This window comes from Notechis scutatus, chromosome 3, assembly GCF_049901735.1.
Source record: "Notechis scutatus isolate UNSWTSFEM ecotype Mainland chromosome 3, rNotScu1.2, whole genome shotgun sequence".
In the NCBI taxonomy this organism is placed as follows: Eukaryota; Metazoa; Chordata; class Lepidosauria; order Squamata; family Elapidae; genus Notechis; species Notechis scutatus.
The window spans coordinates 88433115-88453185 of NC_142011.1; the positions used below are offsets into that span (position 1 = coordinate 88433115).

The following is a 20071-nucleotide window of genomic DNA, read 5'->3' on the forward strand; positions in this document are numbered from 1 at the left end:
GTCAGAATTTACAGTCAACGGAGTCATCTCATTATCTCATTCTCTTGAGATTCCTCAAGTTGGTGGCATAAGCGCACCAACGTGCCTACGTGCCTATTGTTTCTTCTATTTTTCTTATATGTACCCATTTCATGTATTCATAACTATGTATATACTTATCCCTATTATCTTGTAAGCGATTGACAAGTCAAAATAAATAAAAAATAAATAAAAATAAAAATAACCAAGTCTTGAGGGACTTAAGGGAAATTAACAGGGATGGGTCCAACTTCACCTGGTGGGAGATGTTTCACCGGGCGGGACTTCACCCTCCTGTCCGTGAACTTGCCTAGAGGTGTGTCTGCTTCTATGTGGGTACATACCATACGCCGTTCTCTCCGCATGTGTATGAATATATCTCACGTGCACACTGTGATAAAACGGATGCAAGCTTTCAGGCTATACAGATTTCTTAGTCCGTATCCTTAGAGGCAATATCTATCTCTCTACCTACCTACTTACTTACCTACCATCTCTCGTCTACCTACCTACCTACTATCTCTCGTGTCTGTCTTCTGTCTACCTACCTACCCACCTACCTACCTACTTCCTATCACCTCTCGTCTGTCTGTCTATCTACTTATCTACCTATCTCTACATAAGTGCACCATCGTGCCTCCCGTCCCTGTCCTATTGTCCCCATTTATTTGTACCTATTTCCTGTATTCTTACTCATGTTTATACTTATATCTATTATCTTGTAAGCGATTGACAAATAAAATAAATAAATCCTACCACCTCTCGTTTGTCTGTCTGTCTGTCTGTCTGTCTGTCTGTCTGTCTGTCTGTCTGTCTATCTATCTATCTATCTATCTATCTATCTATCTATCTATCTATCTATCTATCTATCTATCTATCTATCTATCTATCTATCTATCTATCTATGTCTGCTACAGTGTTGTCACGCCCAATGTCTTTTTCTGATTTGTGCAGTCATTCAACAGACCTCGTTGGGGATTGACAAGCAAACGCTACGCGTTTCAGCCGAGCTGTGGTTGAAGAGAAACTTAACATGTATTTAGGAAGGAAAAAAAAAATAACAGCCTTCCTGGAAAGGGTTTTCCAAAAGTTGTATATGGAAATAACTTCGCAGCCGGAGCTCTTTATTTTTTAACCCGCTACTCATAAACGAGTTCCCGAGTGATGCAGCAGCAGCAGCGGAGTCCGGCCTGTTCTGCGCCTGCTCCCCGCCCGCTTTCTCAGTAGAGGCCGAAAAGCCGGAGGAGGTGGCTGCGGCCGTGGCTGGATTTCTCGCTCTCCGTGCTTGTCTTGGGTCGGGTTCCGGTCCTTCGCCTTTTCTGCTCCTGGGAGTGAAGGGGTTGGTCTCTCGGAAGGGCCTCTTCACTTGCAGGGCGCAGGACGCGGCCTCTCAGCGGCGGCCCACCATGGGCGACGAAGGCCGGGTGGAGATAGATGGCAGCGTTATGGAAGGGGTGAGTTAGCGGAAAAGAGAATCGTGGCTAGCCGGATCCCGTGGCTCTGGCTCGGAAGAGGGGCGCAACTGAACAACCGCAAGGAATAAACGAATGAACGAATGAATGAATTGGTGTCGAAGAGCAAGTAAGAAGGTCGCAATTCTCATATTTTCTGGCAGGAAGAGGTGAACCTCCTCTCCCCCCCTCGCCCCCTCGCAGAGACGGGGTTAACCCCCGAAAATCCATTCTGCCGTGGGTCTTTTATATTTGGAAAAAGGAATACAGTATTAATCTTTGGATTCCAATCTTAGTGGCTTGCCTAACTAAGTGTATTATGATATCCGTGCTTATCAGCCCTAACACTCTCCCCCTCCCAGGCATTACAAACCTGTGGACTTGGCACAGACTTTGGGTAAGCTTTCCAATCTCTCCAGTTTTGTGAGGTTTGACTATCTGCTTTCCTTGCAGGGTGGCCAGATCTTGAGGGTTTCTACAGCTCTGAGTTGCTTGCTCAATAAATCTTTGCAGGTGAAAAATATCCGAGCTGGCAGGAGTCAGCCTGGTCTAAGGTAAATCTTGGTGAACTGTTGGGAAAGCTAATTTCTCTTGAGCTAATCTTAGGGTGAGGGGAATCCTATCAGATCATTGTGGCTCATGTTTATACCAGGTTTGTGGAGAACTTCAGAAAATTTACTAATCTGCAAATCCCTTTGAGTTTTTGTGGTGGCTGCACAGGAGTACCCATTTGCTGAGGGTTATCAAGGATAAAGACTCTCTTAAATCAAGGAAGTGGATGGGTTGGCATTGCTTTTGACATCCTTGTCTAACCTACAGCCCTGGAATTCCCTGGATGACTCAAATAGCAACCAGGTTAGCAAGCCTGCTTAGCTTCCAAAGGCAGAAACAACAGCCAGACACTGCCATCTGCTAGTATAACAATTCTCAAGTTTGTTTATTTTATTTATTTAGAAAATTTATATTGCCTCCTACTAGCACATAGTGATTCAAAGCAACATACAAGGCTATAAAAACAGCATATAAAAGAATTAAAAATAATAAAAAAATAAAAATAAAATAATAACCCTTCACCCCGAGACAACACACATTCAAACTAGCTATTTAGTGGGCTCCATCCAGTGGTACTTTTGTCCTGGAAGTTGCTACAGGGACATATGACACTATACTGTAGTGCAGTGGTCCCCAGTCTCTGATCCATGGACCATTATTGGTCCGCAGCATGTCAGCAACTGGGCTGTGCAAACAAGCGAAGCCCCATCTGTGGAATGCAGGCAGCACACAAAACCACATCCCCTCCAGTCCACAGAAAAACCTTTCTCCATGGAACAGGTCCCTGGTGCTCAAAAAGTTGTGGGCTGCTGCTGTAGTCAATCAGACTAATTTTAGTTCACATAGCACCATATTTCCTACACTGACTAGGAGGTACATCCCACATGGTAGGTGGAGCCAGAACCAAAAATAAGTAGAACCATATATCTCTGTAATCCCTCTCCCTTTCTTATTTTTTGACATCCTTTTGGCTGTGTAACATTGCTATCAAAGGAATATACATCACACTTGCCTGAATTGATTGCCCAGAGAAGGATTTTGAAACCAAAGGCTATGTGAAATTAGGTAAAAGGCACCCATTTCCCAATCTTGGAGAAATATTCTTTCTAAACCAGGGAAGCAGTAATTGAGAATAATTGCTTGTCCAAGGGTTATTGCTATTTTTCCTGGGCAAGTAGAGAGAAGTGGCTAATTAACCTGTGATGGAGGAAGATGTCACCTTAAGGTGAGCATCCTTTGCATCATGTATGCATGCCCAGCCTCTCTTTTTGTTGTAATTCAGTGTACTTGACTTAAAGGCCTCAGCACCTGTCTGGATTGGAAATGGTTCGTCATCTATGTGATGGACAGATGGAAGGTGGAGACATCGGATCAACAGAGATCACTTTCACACCTGGGAAGATCAAGGGTGGAACTCACATAGCAGACACTAAAACAGCAGGGTATTGTTTTCTGCATTTGTATTAATTAGCACTTAATTTTGAAGAGAACCTATACATTAAAGCTACAGAATTGTGTCTTTCCAAATGTATTTCATACAATCCAACCATCACAAATCAGTAAAGGGGTGGCTAAGTATGATATGGGAATTGTAGTCCAATGCACCTAAAATTGTAATCCACTGCACCTAAGTAAGATATGGGAATTGTAGTCCAGTGCACCTAAAATTGTAGTCCACTGCACCTAAGTATGATATGGGAATTGTAGTCCAATGCACCTAAAACTGTAGTCCACTGCACCTAAGTATGATATGGGAATTGTAGTCCAATGCACCTAAAACTGTAGTCCACTGCACCTAAGTAAGATATGGGAATTGTAGTCCAATGTACCTAAAAGACTCCAAACTAAGAAAGATCTTGCTGCAAAATGAAAGAAAAGGTATAAATCCAAATACATACATATACACTGATATTTTATTACTGTATGTCCTGATTTTTTGGGGGTAGATTTTTCTGCTGTTTTCTAAGAATAAATCTTTTGTAAAGAGCATTTTTCTCTTCTATGGATTTTTCTTTTTTGTGTCTCCTGGAGCCTTTGATTGAAGTCCAGTTTCTACAATTGCAAAATCCTAACACCAATTTACAAATGCAGAGTTGCTCAGAATTTCAATGTTGAGATTAACCAGTTGAATTAGCAATAGAAAAGTTTAGTTCCAACTCCTGTTTAGCTATGAAGCTGAGTGACTTGGAGCCAATTGCTTTCCCTCTAAATTAGTATTTCTTAAAGTGTGGGCTTAGGACCCTTGGGGGTCCTGAAAGACTCAGGGGTCTGTGAAATCAAAATTATTTGCCAGCCTTTGTTGAAATACAATATTAAAATCTCATCAGTTAATGAGGAACAGTAGTGGCAGCGAATGCAGCAATTTTAATTTTTAATGCAGTGAATATTGGTAAATGTAATATTTAAGAACAAAAGTTCTTTGGGTCCTCCATAATTTTTAAAAGTGGAAAGTGTCCTGAGAGGGAAAAAAAAAGTATAAGAACTATTGCTCTAAGCATAGTGAGAATAAAATGGAAGGTGGGTGGGAAAGAAACCATGGATGTCTTTCCCCTAGACAGGCTTAAGAAGGGAGAGTGTAAAAGCAGCAATAAAATCTGAAGGGCTATTTAAACACTTGAGTCCCACTTCTTGCTGGGAACATAATGAGAGCATAAACCCTATTTTGTCTATGCATTTTTTTTTAATCATAGGAGTGTTTGCTTGCTAATGCAAGTGGCCATGCCCTGTGTCCTTTTTGCGGCCTCTCCTTCTGAGCTTCGTTTGAAAGGTGGCACCAATGCAGAGATGGCTCCTCAGGTTGACTATACATTGATGGTAAGTAGAAGTTCATGTGCTTATGGTTGGCCCTTTGATCTTGAAAATCAAGTTATCTTTCATTTGGGATTGGTTTCACAGTGGACTTGTCCAATTAGTTTTATCAGTGCAGATACTGGAAATAATGTTCACTATATTTGCGGGTTCCCAAGCATTTTTAATCATGCATTTGCCTGAAAGTGTGGCAGAAAAGAAAAGAAAAACCAGCTTTTAAAAGCTGATGTCAAAAATTAAGTGGGCTAATATCAAGCACAGGAGGTTCAAAACACTCAGGAGGTTCATGAGCCAAGACCCTCCTATTTTTTTATATGAGTTCTGATGCGCCGCCTTGCTAACTTTTTAAAGCTTGAGCAACATCTCCAATGAAGCCATGATGAAGCTTTTTAGAACATCGTTAAAACAAGTGAAAACTGCTTTAATCAATGTATTCAGATGTAATAAATGCCTCCTTATCTATTCATTTGGAAACTTGACTTTGTACTTGTCACAGTCAAGTGAACGATTATTTCTGAACTTCATTTGCTTGTTGTAATCAGTTGGATGCTAATTATTTTTTTACTGAAAATAATAGGATTGTGTGAATAATACGGCACATTTGCTCACATCGCAAAGAGGGTATTCTAATATAATCGGTGGTTTTATTTTTATTGATTAGATATTTTTTAATCCAAGTGAAAATACAGAGACTGAAGTGCTCTCTGAGTTTGGTGGGTTTTTTTTTTTTACAAACATTCATTACCAAACTAGGTAACATCATCATGATTATCAAACTCAGTAACCATCATGAGCACTGATAATATTACCTAGTTTGGTGATGAAACGTCTTCAGGAAAATAACCAACCAAACAACAACCAACCAGAGAACCTCAAAGATTACACAGTTAACCCCGAGATGCAAATATTCTCTTCTATTCAAAACACAGAGAATGAGAATGATTTTGTCTACCTGAAAATAAATGGTATATTATCCTTCCTTCTAATTCTTTATCTAGAATATCTGCTACATTGCCTCTTGTCACATAAAATGATAGTCATCATGGGCCTTGAAAACACTTGGCTCCATTCCTTTTCTTTTACGTCCAAAGGAGTATCTATGAGATTCTACTTCTAATTTGTGACAGATTAGAATATGTCATAGGCACATAGAAGTGATTTGCATAAATCATAGTTTGTCCTTAAAACATGAAGAAATTACAGCTTTTGACAGCAAACTATTGTCCATAGAAATTGCAATTTTCCACACTCAGATAAAATAGGAGTGAGGCCTTCAGACAGATAAATATACTGGTTTTTGCATCAACCTGGCAACATGACTAAAAGGTTCTTTATTCATTAAAAGGGTGTACCGGCGTTTTTCATAAATGTATTTCCTCTCCAGATCTTCAAGCCAATAGCTGAGAAGTTTGGTTTGATTTTAGACTGTGACATAAAAAGGAGGTGAGTCCCAGTTGCATGTTGAGTTGTATCTTGTCTCTATGATTGCAGGTTTCCATCTCCTATAACTTTCCTGCATTTTGGCAACAAAAGATATTTCCTTCCTTTAGCTTATGCCCTGCTTCATTGACCTTCTAAGGCAGAGGCCATTAAAAGTAAAAGCGCAGCCCCTGGAACCTAGAGAGTAGCTTCCCTTGAACTCTTTTATTTAGCAACTTGGACAACTTATTTATTAATTATTTAATTAATTAAATTATGGCTCAATTAAATTGAATTGCCTTTTGGTTTTCTCCTTTGCTTCTTTGTCCTGGTTCCATCTTCTTTTTGGAATTTCTACATCACTCAAAGCCAGATGATTTTACACCAAGGGGACTAGGTGTACCTTAGGAGTAAAGAGTGAAGTGATAGCTCCTTCTGCTCTTCATCTGCCTCAGCTATGAATACTTACTTTCTTGACCCCTGATATTTGTATCCTGCTTGTGGGCTTATTAAAGATACTAATGAGGTAGTGTAGGAAATAGAGCACTAGATTAAACCAGCCTTTTGCAGGACTGCTATTTATGTTTGAGAAGGTTTATCTTTAATTGGCAAAAAAAAGTCCCCCTCAATTCATTATTTTGAGCTCTGCTTGTGTGTCATTATTTTTTAATAGGGGCTACTATCCTAAAGGGGGCGGTGAAGTGGTTGTCCGAATGTCTCCGGTTAAGCAGCTAAACCCAATCAATTTAACTGACCGTGGTACAGTGACCAAGATACATGGAAGAGCCTTTGTAGCTGGGGCTTTGCCAATCAAGGTAAGTATGTCTGATAGATTTAGGTGAGGAAAGGGGCTTGTCCTGTAAGATTTGGATCCGAAGTTGGATTAAATTCACACTGCTTGAAGTTATAATATAATTTGGTTTAGCTAACATGTTAGAATTTGTAAATAATAGCTTATGATTTCCTCGATGGAATGCACCAGTCCTCTAGTTATCAGCAAGCTATTGTTACACTAACTATGGTTTAGAAAGATGCCACATTACCTTGAAAAATAATATGGGCAATTTAGTTATGATAACTGCATAGTAGAGTGTTCATTTTATATTCCTCCGCTTGTTGTCATATTAAGAAATTTGTGACGCAGTCATAAGGCTAAAAATAAATAGCGCCATTGTAAAGTACATACTTTTCCTGAAGAAGATCCCAGATCCAGTCCTTTAATTCAGAGGTCCCCTACCCCCAAGTTCATGGATCGGCACCGGTCCATGGCATGCCAGAAACTAGGCCGCACAAACAAGCGAAGCCCCATCTGTGGGATGCAGGCAGCACACGAAACCACACCCCCTCTGGTCCATGGAAAAACCTCTCTTGGAACCTGTGCTTGGTGGCCAAAAGGTTGGGGGCCACTGCTTTAATTGACATCTTTAGTTACAACAGGACACCAAAGCAAGTAAAAGGACATTTGCCTAAGATATGGCAAAGCTGGTTTGGGACAGAGTTGACAATAGTGGACAAGATGAATGGATAGCTTAACCTGTCGCAGTGTAGTTTTTCATTTTTGAAAGATGGTGATTATGACTGTCCCTGAATGTGCTCAGAGCTTAATTATAAAAGTACAACTGAATAGGTCATTACAAAAGATTAATAAGTAATCCCTCAAAACCCTAAGTATCTGCCAAATACTGTATGTTATGTGAAAAAGCTAGTGTATAATATAACTTCTGAGAGTTTGACTCTCCCCGTTGTCCAGAAGGTTATTTAATAGCTTTAGAAAAATCCTGTTTTTGTTTTCACATCAGTCTCCCATCTGCTGAATGAGTCAAATAAGCCAGGTCACCTATAAAGCTGCTCTGATTTAGATAAAATCAGGGCTGAAATTTGTCCTGAGAGAAGGTTTTCTGTAGCAGGGTTATCAAACCTGAGGTCCTTAACTGCTTGACACCGTCCAGAATCTTTGACATAGTCTCCAGAACCTCTCCAGAAGTAGTGTTATGTATATATTTTGTAGTTAGTAAACTTGTAGTTTTTGTTATCACCAACAAACCTGAGAGCAGTAGTTCTATTCCTGTGTTTCATTCAATTTAAAGACTTTCGTGTTTATTTTTCCCCCCAACATACTTGAGTTTAGCTCCTGACTTTGCCATGCAAACCCCAAGTAGAGTGGGTTCAGGTTGTACTGTACAAAACTCTACAAATGGCAGAGATCATCAGGCAAGATACTCTTGAGTCTGAGTGAACAGTCTCTAGATCAACTTTTCAGGAGGCATCTGTTAGTGTTTGGGGATAAACCCCTAGCAGAGTATGCAGCAGCAGTCAAGCCAGGCAGCCAAATGAGAGAGGAAGGGTTTTAGAGTATACACACACTGAACACAAACACTGTTTGTAGTTTAAATAGTTTTTAATCCAGTTAGAGTTTAAGCATTGTCAATCAGTCCGTATGTCATTTACAATATATCCATTCAGTAAGACTCACTAACTCAGTCCAGATAATAGTCCTTACTATATCTTTATCAGCCGATAAAGATATCTTCTCCTCTTCCGATGCCTTTCTTCAGAGGATAACGCTGGATATTCAGTAGAACGATCAAACAGTAGACAGTCACAGTAAAACAGTAGTAAACAGTTGTATCCAGCAGTAAACAGCAGTAAACAGTAAACAGCAAACGGTAAACAGTAAAACAGTAGGCAGTAAGCAGCAAGCTTTCTCCTGCTTCCTCTTATTGCGTGTTCTAACCGCACCCTTAATTGGCTAATTACATGCAGTGTGGTGCTTAAAGTTACAAACACTTAAACTATGATACCTTAGTTTATATATTTATCCACCCAAAACTTGTTGGGTATCAATGTTATACCTAACATTCTCCCCTTTTGGGTGATATAAATATATAATACCTTTACAATCTAACCCCATAGTTTTCACAACTCTCCTGGTGCTTCCTGGCACCTTGGGCTTTTGTAAAATTATCAGCTACATTGTCCTCCGACATGCAGTACTCCAGCTGTATCATTTTACTTCTCACAGATTGTCTAACGTTTAGGTACCTTAAATCTGTATGCTTGCTCCTAGTTTTGACTGCAATATTTGTGGCCATTTGAATTGCTGCCTGATTATCTTCATGTATAATTATAGGATAATTCACTGTTATGCCTATATCATTCATCATTTGCTTATACATAATCAATTCTGTACATAATAGGAGAATTCTGCCTCCATAGTTGACAAACTTATATGCTGTTGTCTTATTGACTTCCAACCTATTAATGTCTTACCCAGCATTATGGCTGTTCCTGAAGTCGACTTTCTTGTGTCTCTTTCTGATGCAAAACTAGCATCAGCATAAGCACTCAGAATTAGATCACCTTTTGGCTCTAGATACAATGAATAATTCATTGTTTTTTTAAGATATCTTAATATTCTTTTAGCTGCAATCCAGTGTCTTTCACTTGGTGCAGAATTGAAACGAGCTAACTGATTCACACTGTACGATATGTCTGGTCTAGACCAATTGCTAATATAAGACAAACTACCTATTAATGATTGATAAATTACCTTATCAAACCCCCGGGCTTTGTGCATCAGTGTTGCTAAACTCCTGACTCATTGGAGTCTTAGCCGGCTTACAAAGCTCCATTTTATAATCTATTAGCAATTTGCATATCTTATCTTCCTGAGATATCTTAAAGCCCTTCTGTGTTTTCTGTATATTTAAACCGAGATATTTTTTTATCTCCCCTAATTGCTTAATCTTTATTTTCTTTCCTAATGATGCTATTATTTTATTGGCCTCATCATTAGTTTCAGTAATCAATGCAATATCATCAGTGAACAACAATAATAATGATATTTTCCCATTTGTCTCCCTCTTAAATAGACATGGATCGGCTAACCCAGCTCTGAATCCTATATTGTTTAGTTCCTTTACAATATACTGGTTCCATTCATAGCCTGATTGTTTAAGACCATAGAGGCTTTTTTTTAACAACCAACAATCATTATTATCTATTATTTCACTTTTAATTCCAACAGGTTTTTTATATATATAGTGTGTTTTAATGGGGCGTGCAAGTAAGCGGTTTCCACATCTAGGTGGTTAATTATATATTTTTTGCTAGCTGCCCACACTAAAGCTGCCCTCAAGGTTGCTGCCTTAAGACTAGGTGCAAACACCTCATCATAGTCATTGGCATTCTGTCTAAAACCTTGGGCTACTAATCGTGCCTTATGGATTATATTTCCATCTTTATCAGATTTTACCTTAAAGATCCATTTGCAGCCAATGGACTTCATATCTACAGGTAATCTCGCATTCTCATATACTTTCATATTCTTTAATGAGTTCAGTTCCTTATTCATTGCTGCATACCAACTTTCCTTATCCTTAGTAGGATACATTTTAATTTCATCTACAGTACATGGAACTTTATTAATCTGGCACACTGTGTTAGCCTGGTACCTATCAGGCGGTCTAGATATTCGTGTAGTTCTTCTGGGAATTACAGGGCTTGCAGGAGGACTTTTTTGAACTACTACCTGTTCATCTTCCTCATCCTGCTCAGCTATTGGATCTATTTCTTCCTTTATGGGCTCTATTTCTTCCTGTATTTCTCTCTTTACTTTATTCTTAAAGTTACAGGGATAACTAATGGGATTTCTATAGGATTCAATAATTACTTCTTTATTGGTATCCTGTTCTAACTTCTCCCATCCTACGTGCTCTAGAAATTGGGCACTAGCACTACATAACACCTTAGATGTGCCTTTCTCCCAAAATCTATATGCCCTATGGTTTGCCTGGTAACCAACGAAGAAAAATCGTTTAGCTCTGTGTTGCCCTTTATGCCTGAGTTGTGTGGGGATATGCACCCATGCTGGTGCACCAAATGTGTGCAGGTAACTTAGGTCAGGTTTCCTGCCATGCCACTTGGTGAATGGTATTTCACCTGTCGTTGTGTTAACAACGTTGTTCAATATGTTATTAGCACACATTGTAGCCTCCCCCCACAAAGAATCAGGTAATCCGGAATCAGTTAACATTGTTCTAACCATTGCCTGTAGTGTTTGGCCTCTTCTCTCTATGAATGCGTTGTGTTGTGGCTTGTATGGTGCAGACTTCTTGTGCTCTATTCCAGCTACCTTTAGTCTGTTCTGGAATTTGTTGTTAACAAATTCCGTACCATTATCTGTCACCAGGGTTATCAGTTGCCGTTTAGTCTTTCTTTCTGCAAATTTAAGCCAGTTGAAAAAATGTTTATATGTTTCAGTTTTGCTCTTCATTAAGTAGCAAAACCCATATCTAGAATGGTGGTCCATAATGCTCAGTATATATCGAGCACCCCCCATACTGGGTTTCTTTGGACCTATGATGTCTGCAAATATCACTTCTAAAGGTTCTTTGGTTTTGAAACCATTTAACCTATTTGCAGGCAATACTTTGCTCTTATCTTCACAGCAAACATTACAACGCAAATATTTATCACAAGGTTTTAACCTTATTCCATCAGATAACTCTACTGTACGTTTTAGCATTTTAAAATTTATATGCCCCAAACGCCTATGCAATAAATGGATACATTCATTATGAGGCTTTATATTGTTAAATACAGTCTGTGCCTCCCCTTTCTTATTATCATCTAAAACGTATAAGCGTTCCATTTAAAGCTGCAGTTACCCTTTTTTATCCTTCTCAATTATGCAATTATTATTTTTAAATGTAATTACATAACCTAGTTTGACTAATACCCTTACAGAAAGCAAGTTGAACTTTAGTTGCGGTACATACAACATTTTTATATCCTGATTTATGTACGGACAATGTGCAGTACCTTCTCCTTTCGCTTTCAGGTTCCAGCCATTAGCAAGTGATATATGTTGAGAGCTTGTAGACATTTTTACAAATTTTGTCTTATCTCTCGTGATGCAGTGGGATGCACCACTGTCCACCACCCATAAATCATTCTTCACATCACAGTTGCTAAACATGGTTAGTTCAAAGGCTTTCTTGGGCTTTTTTTACATTCTGGCTTTTTCCCTTTTTGCAAAAACTTGCCAAATGTCCTCTTCCTCCACAATTAAAACACTTTTTTAATTGTGTATGCCGTCGAAGATAAATTCTCTTCTTCCGGGTGCTTTCCTTTACTAAGCTGGTTTCTATCAAGCTTTGAAGATAATTTCTCTTCTTTCTTAGATTTATCTTCTCTCAGCTGGTCACGTTCACACCTTCTTCTGGCTTCTTCTAGTAGCCTGCCTGTAATCTCGGTTAATGAGAGGCTATCCTTAGGCAATACTTCCAATGAAGTCACATAGTCATCATAGCTTTGATCTAATGAAGATAATATAATGTATACTTGTTGCAGCTCATTAAAGATAAGCTCTTTTTCTTGTAATTCTTGAAAAATGCTCTTCATACAGTTTAAATGAGCTAACATTTCTCCATTCCTTTGAAGATGTGTTCGAAACAGCTTCCGTGTAAGATTTATATGTGCTCCTACACTGTCCCGAACATATATTTCCTGAGGTTCTCCCAGCAGTTTGCAGCATTTTCTTCTCCACGAATATGGACAAGCTGCTGGTCACAGAGAGTCAGTCCTATGATGCATAAAGCCTGCTCATTCTTCCGTTTATAGTCTTGTAACTTTTGGTTATCCTCTTCATCATCAGGATCCCAGCTACTCACATCTGGTGGGTTTGTTATTATGTCCCACAAACCTTCTCTACGTAGAAGTAAACTACATTTCATTGACCATGAAACATAGTTTGTTCCATCCAGCCTGGATATCAGGGACAGATGTGGTAGATTTACTTGTGCCATTACTCTTCAGATATTTGACTATTTTAAACTAATAAAAACAGTTTGTTTTTACAGTAATGTGCAACTCACACCAACTCTCACTGCTTTATTCTGGTTAGTTAGACTGTGCAGCTGGGCCCATAACCATTGTTAGTGTTTGGGGATAAACCCCTAGCAGAGTATGCAGCAGCAGTCAAGCCAGGCAGCCAAATGAGAGAGGAAGGGTTTTAGAGTATACACACACTGAACACAAACACTGTTTGTAGTTTAAATAGTTTTTAATCCAGTTAGAGTTTAAGCATTGTCAATCAGTCCGTATGTCATTTACAATATATCCATTCAGTAAGACTCACTAACTCAGTCCAGATAATAGTCCTTACTATATCTTTATCAGCCGATAAAGATATCTTCTCCTCCTCCGATGCCTTTCTTCAGAGGATAACGCTGGATATTCAGTAGAACGATCAAACAGTAGACAGTCGCAGTAAAACAGTAGTAAACAGTTGTATCCAGCAGTAAACAGCAGCAAACAGTAAACAGCAAACGGTAAACAGTAAAACAGTAGGCAGTAAGCAGCAAGCTTTCTCCTGCTTCCTCTTATTGCGTGTTCTAACCGCACCCTTAATTGGCTAATTACATGCAGTGTGGTGCTTAAAGTTACAAACACTTAAACTATGATACCTTAGTTTATATATTTATCCACCCAAACCTTGTTGGGTATCAATGTTATACCTAACAGCATCATTAGCAAATTTCTGCAAAATTGCAATCTCTCCTCACCCTCTTTTCTGTGTAAAATACACATAGGAAGGAAATCTCTTGGGAATTCCATACATTCCTTTCATTTTGTTACTTTAGGTAGCCAAAGAGATGGCTTCTGCTGCAGTGAAATGCATCAGGAAAGAGATCCGGGATCTTTATGTCAATATTCAGACTGTTAGAGAGCCGGATAATGAGGCCTTTGGAACAGGATCGGGAATTATGTGAGTGAGTTTGGTTGTCATTTGAGAGTCCAGTTTATTGCCATAGGAAGCCAACTGGTTTCTTGTGAGCTGTTTTTGGGGAGAGAAAAGGAAGGGTGAACTTCACTGTTTTCATATAATTCTATAAGTTTTTTTACTTTATTTAGAATTGTTGCAGAGACATCCACTGGCTGCTTGCTGGCAGGATCATCCCTTGGTAAAAGAGGTGAGAGTTTTACATCACTTCATGTGACTTGGCCTCCTCAGTACCCATATTGTAAAAGGCTCAAACCAAAACCATGGCAGTGTCTTCCCTAGAAGCACATCTCCAGCTCCTTTCTCAGGATTATATCCAATCTGTGTTCTTATCATTATGACATATTTATTGATATCATATGTATGCTATCCATCTCCCTGATAAGGCAGCTCTGGGTGGCATATAAATTTAATCAATAAATAATAGCTCCAATAAGGTAACATGGGTCTTCTAGTTCCAAAAGATATCTTATTACAAATAGAGAGCTTGTCCTGGCTGAGTCTGTAAGGCCAGTTCTGAAGAGAAAATGTGTGTGTGCGTGTGTGCGTGCGTGCGTGTACACACACACACACACACACACACACACACACACACGTATTGGCCACCCATCTTACTACAGGGTAACATGTATGAGGGGAGAATGATATAGAATCTGCTTTCTCTGCCCTTTGAATCGATGTCTTCTAAATTAGCTGGAAAAACAGGCTGTGATGACAGGGAGCATTGTTGTTTAATGTAAAGTAAGTAAAGGTTTATTTGGAGACTTCCTTATAAGAAAGTTGGGGCAGAAGGCTAAGTGAAGTTGGAGGGGAAAAAAGAGGAGAGAGAGATGTTTAACAAAAAAGAAAAGGGAAGGAAAAGCAAAGGGAAAACCTAAGATAAGAGACACCTTAGTGCAGGGGTGGGCAACTATGGCCCTTTTATGAATTATGGACTTCAACTCCCAGAATTCCTGAGCAAGCCATGCTAGCTCAGGAATTTTGAGAGTTGAAGTCCACAAGTCATAAAGGGGCCATAGTTGCCCACCTCTGCCTTAGTGGCATAATGAAAAAGTAAACTGCCTTCGCCATGAAAGCCCAGTCACCATGCCTCAGCCCCAAAAACCCCAACAAAGGGAAAATGGGAGGAGGAAGGTGTGTTGGGTATGTTTACTGCCTTCAGTTATTTTAAAAAATAAGTACAGCATATTCCCCACTTTGAGTTATTTGTGTCTGTGTGTGTGTCTGTGTGTGTGTGTGAGAGAGAGAAATAAATAAGCATAGGGTGTTGCTGTCACATCCCATCTTATAATATTACATTTAAAAAATAACTATTTTTGAACAATTAGCCATCTAAATAATTAAGTGGAAGAATATATGTCCTATTTTCCCAGTACCAGCATCTCCCCACGTCTATGATATGTTGCTACTAGGGAAAGAAAATGAGGAGAAAACCTAACAACTCTGTGTCTGTCATTTTGGGTGGTGGCCATGAGATTAAACAATAATTATCCCTCCAATGGAATTTGAGGAAATTATGCCGCTTCTGACCAAATTCATATATTATACATGTTTATTAGCACAAAAATATGGGTTAATGTGGGCTGAGAGCTGTGATGAAAACCAGATGCACAGGCATTAAATAGATATGGAGAAGATATATTTGTTAATAATCACCAAGTTTGAGAGACAAGGTGATCTTTGATTGCTGTTTTCAGGGTTAAGTAATGTGCGTGTTTTGTTTCTTCAGAAACATATTTTCAGGTATATTGGAAGAGTTCATTTTAAAACTTTTTCCTTAAAAATGTTGACAACAAAAATAATTTCTTAAATGGAGTGGAAGAACATGCTTTATCAATTAAGGGAATATCTTTTCATTAAGAATTGATCATGGATCAGGATGGGTTAGGATCAATCAGTAGATCTTAAGGGAATTAGGAGAGCCTTCTAGAATTTTGATAAGCTCTTTCTGATTTATTGATGTTCTCCCCTATGTTGAGATTATAATTCCCAGAATTGTCAATCCATTTGGAGCATAACTGATTGGTGAACATTGAGGTAGATACCTTATGTTAATGAAATAAGGGTGAGGAGGCCTGTTAGTCAGAAATATATTTTAAAAGCAAATCTACATTGAGTTAGCGTTGAGTTCACAATACAAGTGACATCATTTGCATCCATATATGTCATTTGCATAATTATGTCAATATGCTTCAATGCCTGTGGCTTTGGGTTCATTGCACGCAAAGTTCATTGTATCAAGGTTCACTAAATTGAGTTCTTAGTATAGCACAGGAGTGTCAAACTCGCGGCTTGCAAGCCGGATGTGTCACACGCTGGCCACCCCTACCCCCATTTTAGTGAAGGGGGGAAAAGTCGTGATATGTCATGTGACCATGTGAGTTCGACACCCCTGCTATAGCATATATTTGGGAGAAACCGTAATAGCCATACTAAATCAAATATTTCAAATTCATTCTAAATCAAACATAACTTTACGATATCTGATATCAAATTTCATCATAAAGCAAAACTTCATAACTCTCCCTGACTACTTTGTGATGGTGAATGAATGCCTTTTATAATTAAGCCATCCAAAGATAGAAATCTATTCTGAACGTATTTTCATTTATTAAGAGACAATCTTGTTAGAAGCATTTTATTTAAATCCTATCCCTACTTAATTTTTTTTGCAGGTAAAAATGCAGACAAAGTTGGAATTGAAGCAGCAGAGATGTTGCTGGGAAACCTTCGGCATGGAGGTGCTGTGGATGATTATCTGCAGGACCAAGTAAGATCTGCATATAGGAAGTCTCTCACACACACAAAAAAAAAGAAATTCAAGATGAAATGTCATATGTATACCTGCTCATACATCTGGATTAGGGTTCCAAGGAGTTAATGATTCAGTATCCAGGTTTTTCTCAATCTGTTATCCACAAGCTATGGTAGCCTGTGAAATCCCATCATCTTCACTTACTGGTGGATTTGAGTTGTAATCCAACACAGCCAGAGAGTGAAGTGGAAAGAAAGCCGTTTCTAATAATTCCTGAGCTTTATACTAATAAGAAAGTAGTCTGACATTTCCAGGATTTTGGTGAATTTCAGACCATCCTCACTGGAAAACAAATAGAGACTTTTATCTCTCTTGTTTGTTTTTAACACCATTTCTGTTGTATGCCATGAAGGAGAAAAAAACTTAGCTAAGCTCTTGGGAGATTTAATTTTCTACTATGTTGGCAAGGGTGTAATTGAACCAGTGTAACAAGCGGTTCGGTGAACGTGTGATTTGCGCGTGCACAGAGCATTTGCTACTAACCTTCTCCTGCAATCCATGTGTGTTAAACAGCTGTGCCACGCGAATCAGATGAGCTTGAAAACCAGGATATAAAGTACAGACTAGATCCAGGGTGTGTGAATGGGCCCAACAGCTGATTGTCGGAGTGAACCAGTTGCTCCCAGCTGATCCACGGAGCTACCGGTTCACCCAAACTGGGCCAAACCAGTAGAATCCCACCCCTGTATGTTGGGGGAGCAGACTGATGTTTTAGGAGAGCTTTGAGCCACATGGATTCCTGGATTTCCTCTCTTCTTGCATACCTCAATTGGGAGATGTGCAAGAAGAGAGGAACCCCTATACTTTGGAGTTGGGATTTTCTGGAATCAGAAATTACAGCCAACATGGCTGTTAATGAAAATGAAAAGGCGGATCTGACAAAAGAAACCACTTAATTCAGCAGATCATTCACTATGAAAGGTTCCCTTTCAATTCCACCTGCAGTTCTGAAAAAAACCTCTATAACTTTTCTCATTTTGATAGACATTTACAAAAAAATTATGCTTACTTTTATGTAGCCTTATTTTTCTGTAAACCTGCCTCTTAAAAAAAGAAAGAAAACAAATGTTTTCATGGCACTAAATAGTTGCACTAATACAAAATATCTTGTGATGAAAATTTACTGAAGTGATGATACCCATCTTCGAGCCATTATGGCTTGAGTTTTCAACACTCAGTAAGATTGACCAAACTGACCCACTAAGGAACTCTGTTTAACTAACAACTATAATAAAACCGCAAGCTAAAAATTAGCCTGGAAATTCAGAATCTTTCCAGAGGATTAGAACCTTGTGTAAAAATGGAGAAGGTGGTAGATTTAGTGCAGTTTACAATAGGGATGATAAAATACGTTGTAGGAGAACAGTCATCTTAATCTATGGTGGTAAATCAAAAGGAGTCTGGTAGAACCTATTCTGACTAATACATTTTATTAAGTAATAATAACCAGTAACATTGCTTTATAAATATTTTTAAGTTCAAATTATGTGTTTAGGATTGCAACTGTATGTTTTTCAGTGACTTGACTGGTTGTGTAATCAACTCAGATAATTCAGAATGGTACAAGCAAAAACACCTAGAAAGGCATCCCATAAAAAGATGCTCCAGTCAGATAGTTGAAGAATGTATCTCTATTATTATTATTATTATTATTATTATTATTATTATTATTATTATTATTATTATTATTATTATTATTATTATTATTATTATTATTTATTATTATTATTATTATTATTATTATTATTATTATTATTATTATTATTTATTTATTTATTTATTTATTATTATTTATTATTATTATTGTTGTTGTGAGTATTGCACCCCTTTAGGCATACATAATTCTGGTTTATTTTTGATCCCTTCCAGTTGATCATTTTCATGGCTTTAGCAAATGGGAAATCGAGAATAAAAACTGGACCAATTACACTGCACACAGAAACTGCGATACATTTTGCAGAACTGCTGACAAAAGTAAGTAGCAGTTTTCTTTATAGATCACTTGATCTTCCAATACTGTCAGTCTGGCCATTAGTGGTATGGCATGATCTCTAGTGAAGAAAGGGCTGGCACAGGATGGTTTACTGGGAAGCAAAGGATACACAAGGATGCCCTCCACAATTCAATGTGAACAGGAAAGAATGGCAAATACTTTTGATACATTAAGTCTAATCTCTAGCACCTACTTCTTGAGGTAGCTGCCTTGCCTTGTCCACTGACTGGATTATGGAGTAATCCGCCTAAAGATACTTTTAACCACCCACATTTTGTACAGTGGGTACATGCCAGCAGGATACAAACTCGAAATTTCCCTGAATATCATTAGCAGCAGCACATATCGGATATATAAAGCCTTTTTTGGAGATGGCACTTTGACTTCAGAATGTTCTCTTTGGAGAATTCAACTGATGCTGACATTTTAGTAATTATAAATATGACCTTATAGGTAATCCTCCCTTATTGACTACCTCATTCAGCAACTGTTTAAATTTATGGTAGTACTGGAAAGTTTTAAAATAGGTCCTTGAACCTATGGCCATCACAACGTTCTTGCAATCATATGATTATGATTTGGCACTTCACAGCCAGTGTGCATTTACGATGGTGACCACATCCCATAGTTGCATGATCAGCATTTATGACCTTCAAAACTGAATTCTCACAAGAAGAATCAATGGGGAAGCTGGCAGGAAATCATAAGTAATGGTCATATGATGTTGCCCTTAATGACCGATGGTGATTTGCATAAATGACTGTAGCAGAACTGATGGAAATACGGTGCAATCACATGACTTTTGGCTTAATGACATTGCAGGGTCCCAATTGCAGGGAGGACTTACCTGTATTTGTAATTTTTGAATTTTTGTGTGTGTTGTACTTTGCTTGGAGTCCACTTTATGCGAAGAACAATTTAAGAAAGCATGCTTTTTTTGTTTATTGTTTGCAGGCTAAGTTTACAGTGGCAAAATCAGAAGACGAAGACTCTTCCAAGGAGGCCCATATTATTGAATGCCAAGGAATTGGATTGCTAAATACAAATCTCTAGTTATTACTCTTGGTGGAATAGTGTAATGTTTATTTTGATTTGTTTTTCTTTAAATATCTGCATAAATGTATTGCATTTTGTTCAGTGGAATGTTTGAATAAAGTGCTTCCTTAAATTCCCTTTGTTATTAAATTAATAATAAATGTACTTCTTTATTGGGCTTATATCTTGCCTCA

At 38.4% G+C, this 20071-nt stretch overlaps 1 protein-coding gene across 1 annotated transcript; it reads left to right on the forward strand.

Moving 5' to 3' along the window:
- The first annotated feature begins 972 nt into the window (after positions 1-972).
- RTCA (RNA 3'-terminal phosphate cyclase) lies at positions 973-20010 on the forward strand. The gene is made up of 11 exons (XM_026671798.2): positions 973-1472; positions 1923-2023; positions 3320-3463; positions 4712-4835; positions 6214-6272; positions 6922-7063; positions 13895-14019; positions 14166-14224; positions 16710-16804; positions 18719-18823; positions 19797-20010. The coding sequence occupies exons 1-11, from the start codon at positions 1425-1427 to the stop codon at positions 19893-19895; spliced, it is 1101 nt and encodes a 366-aa protein (XP_026527583.1). The 5' UTR covers positions 973-1424; the 3' UTR covers positions 19896-20010.
- The last annotated feature ends 61 nt before the right edge of the window (positions 20011-20071 follow it).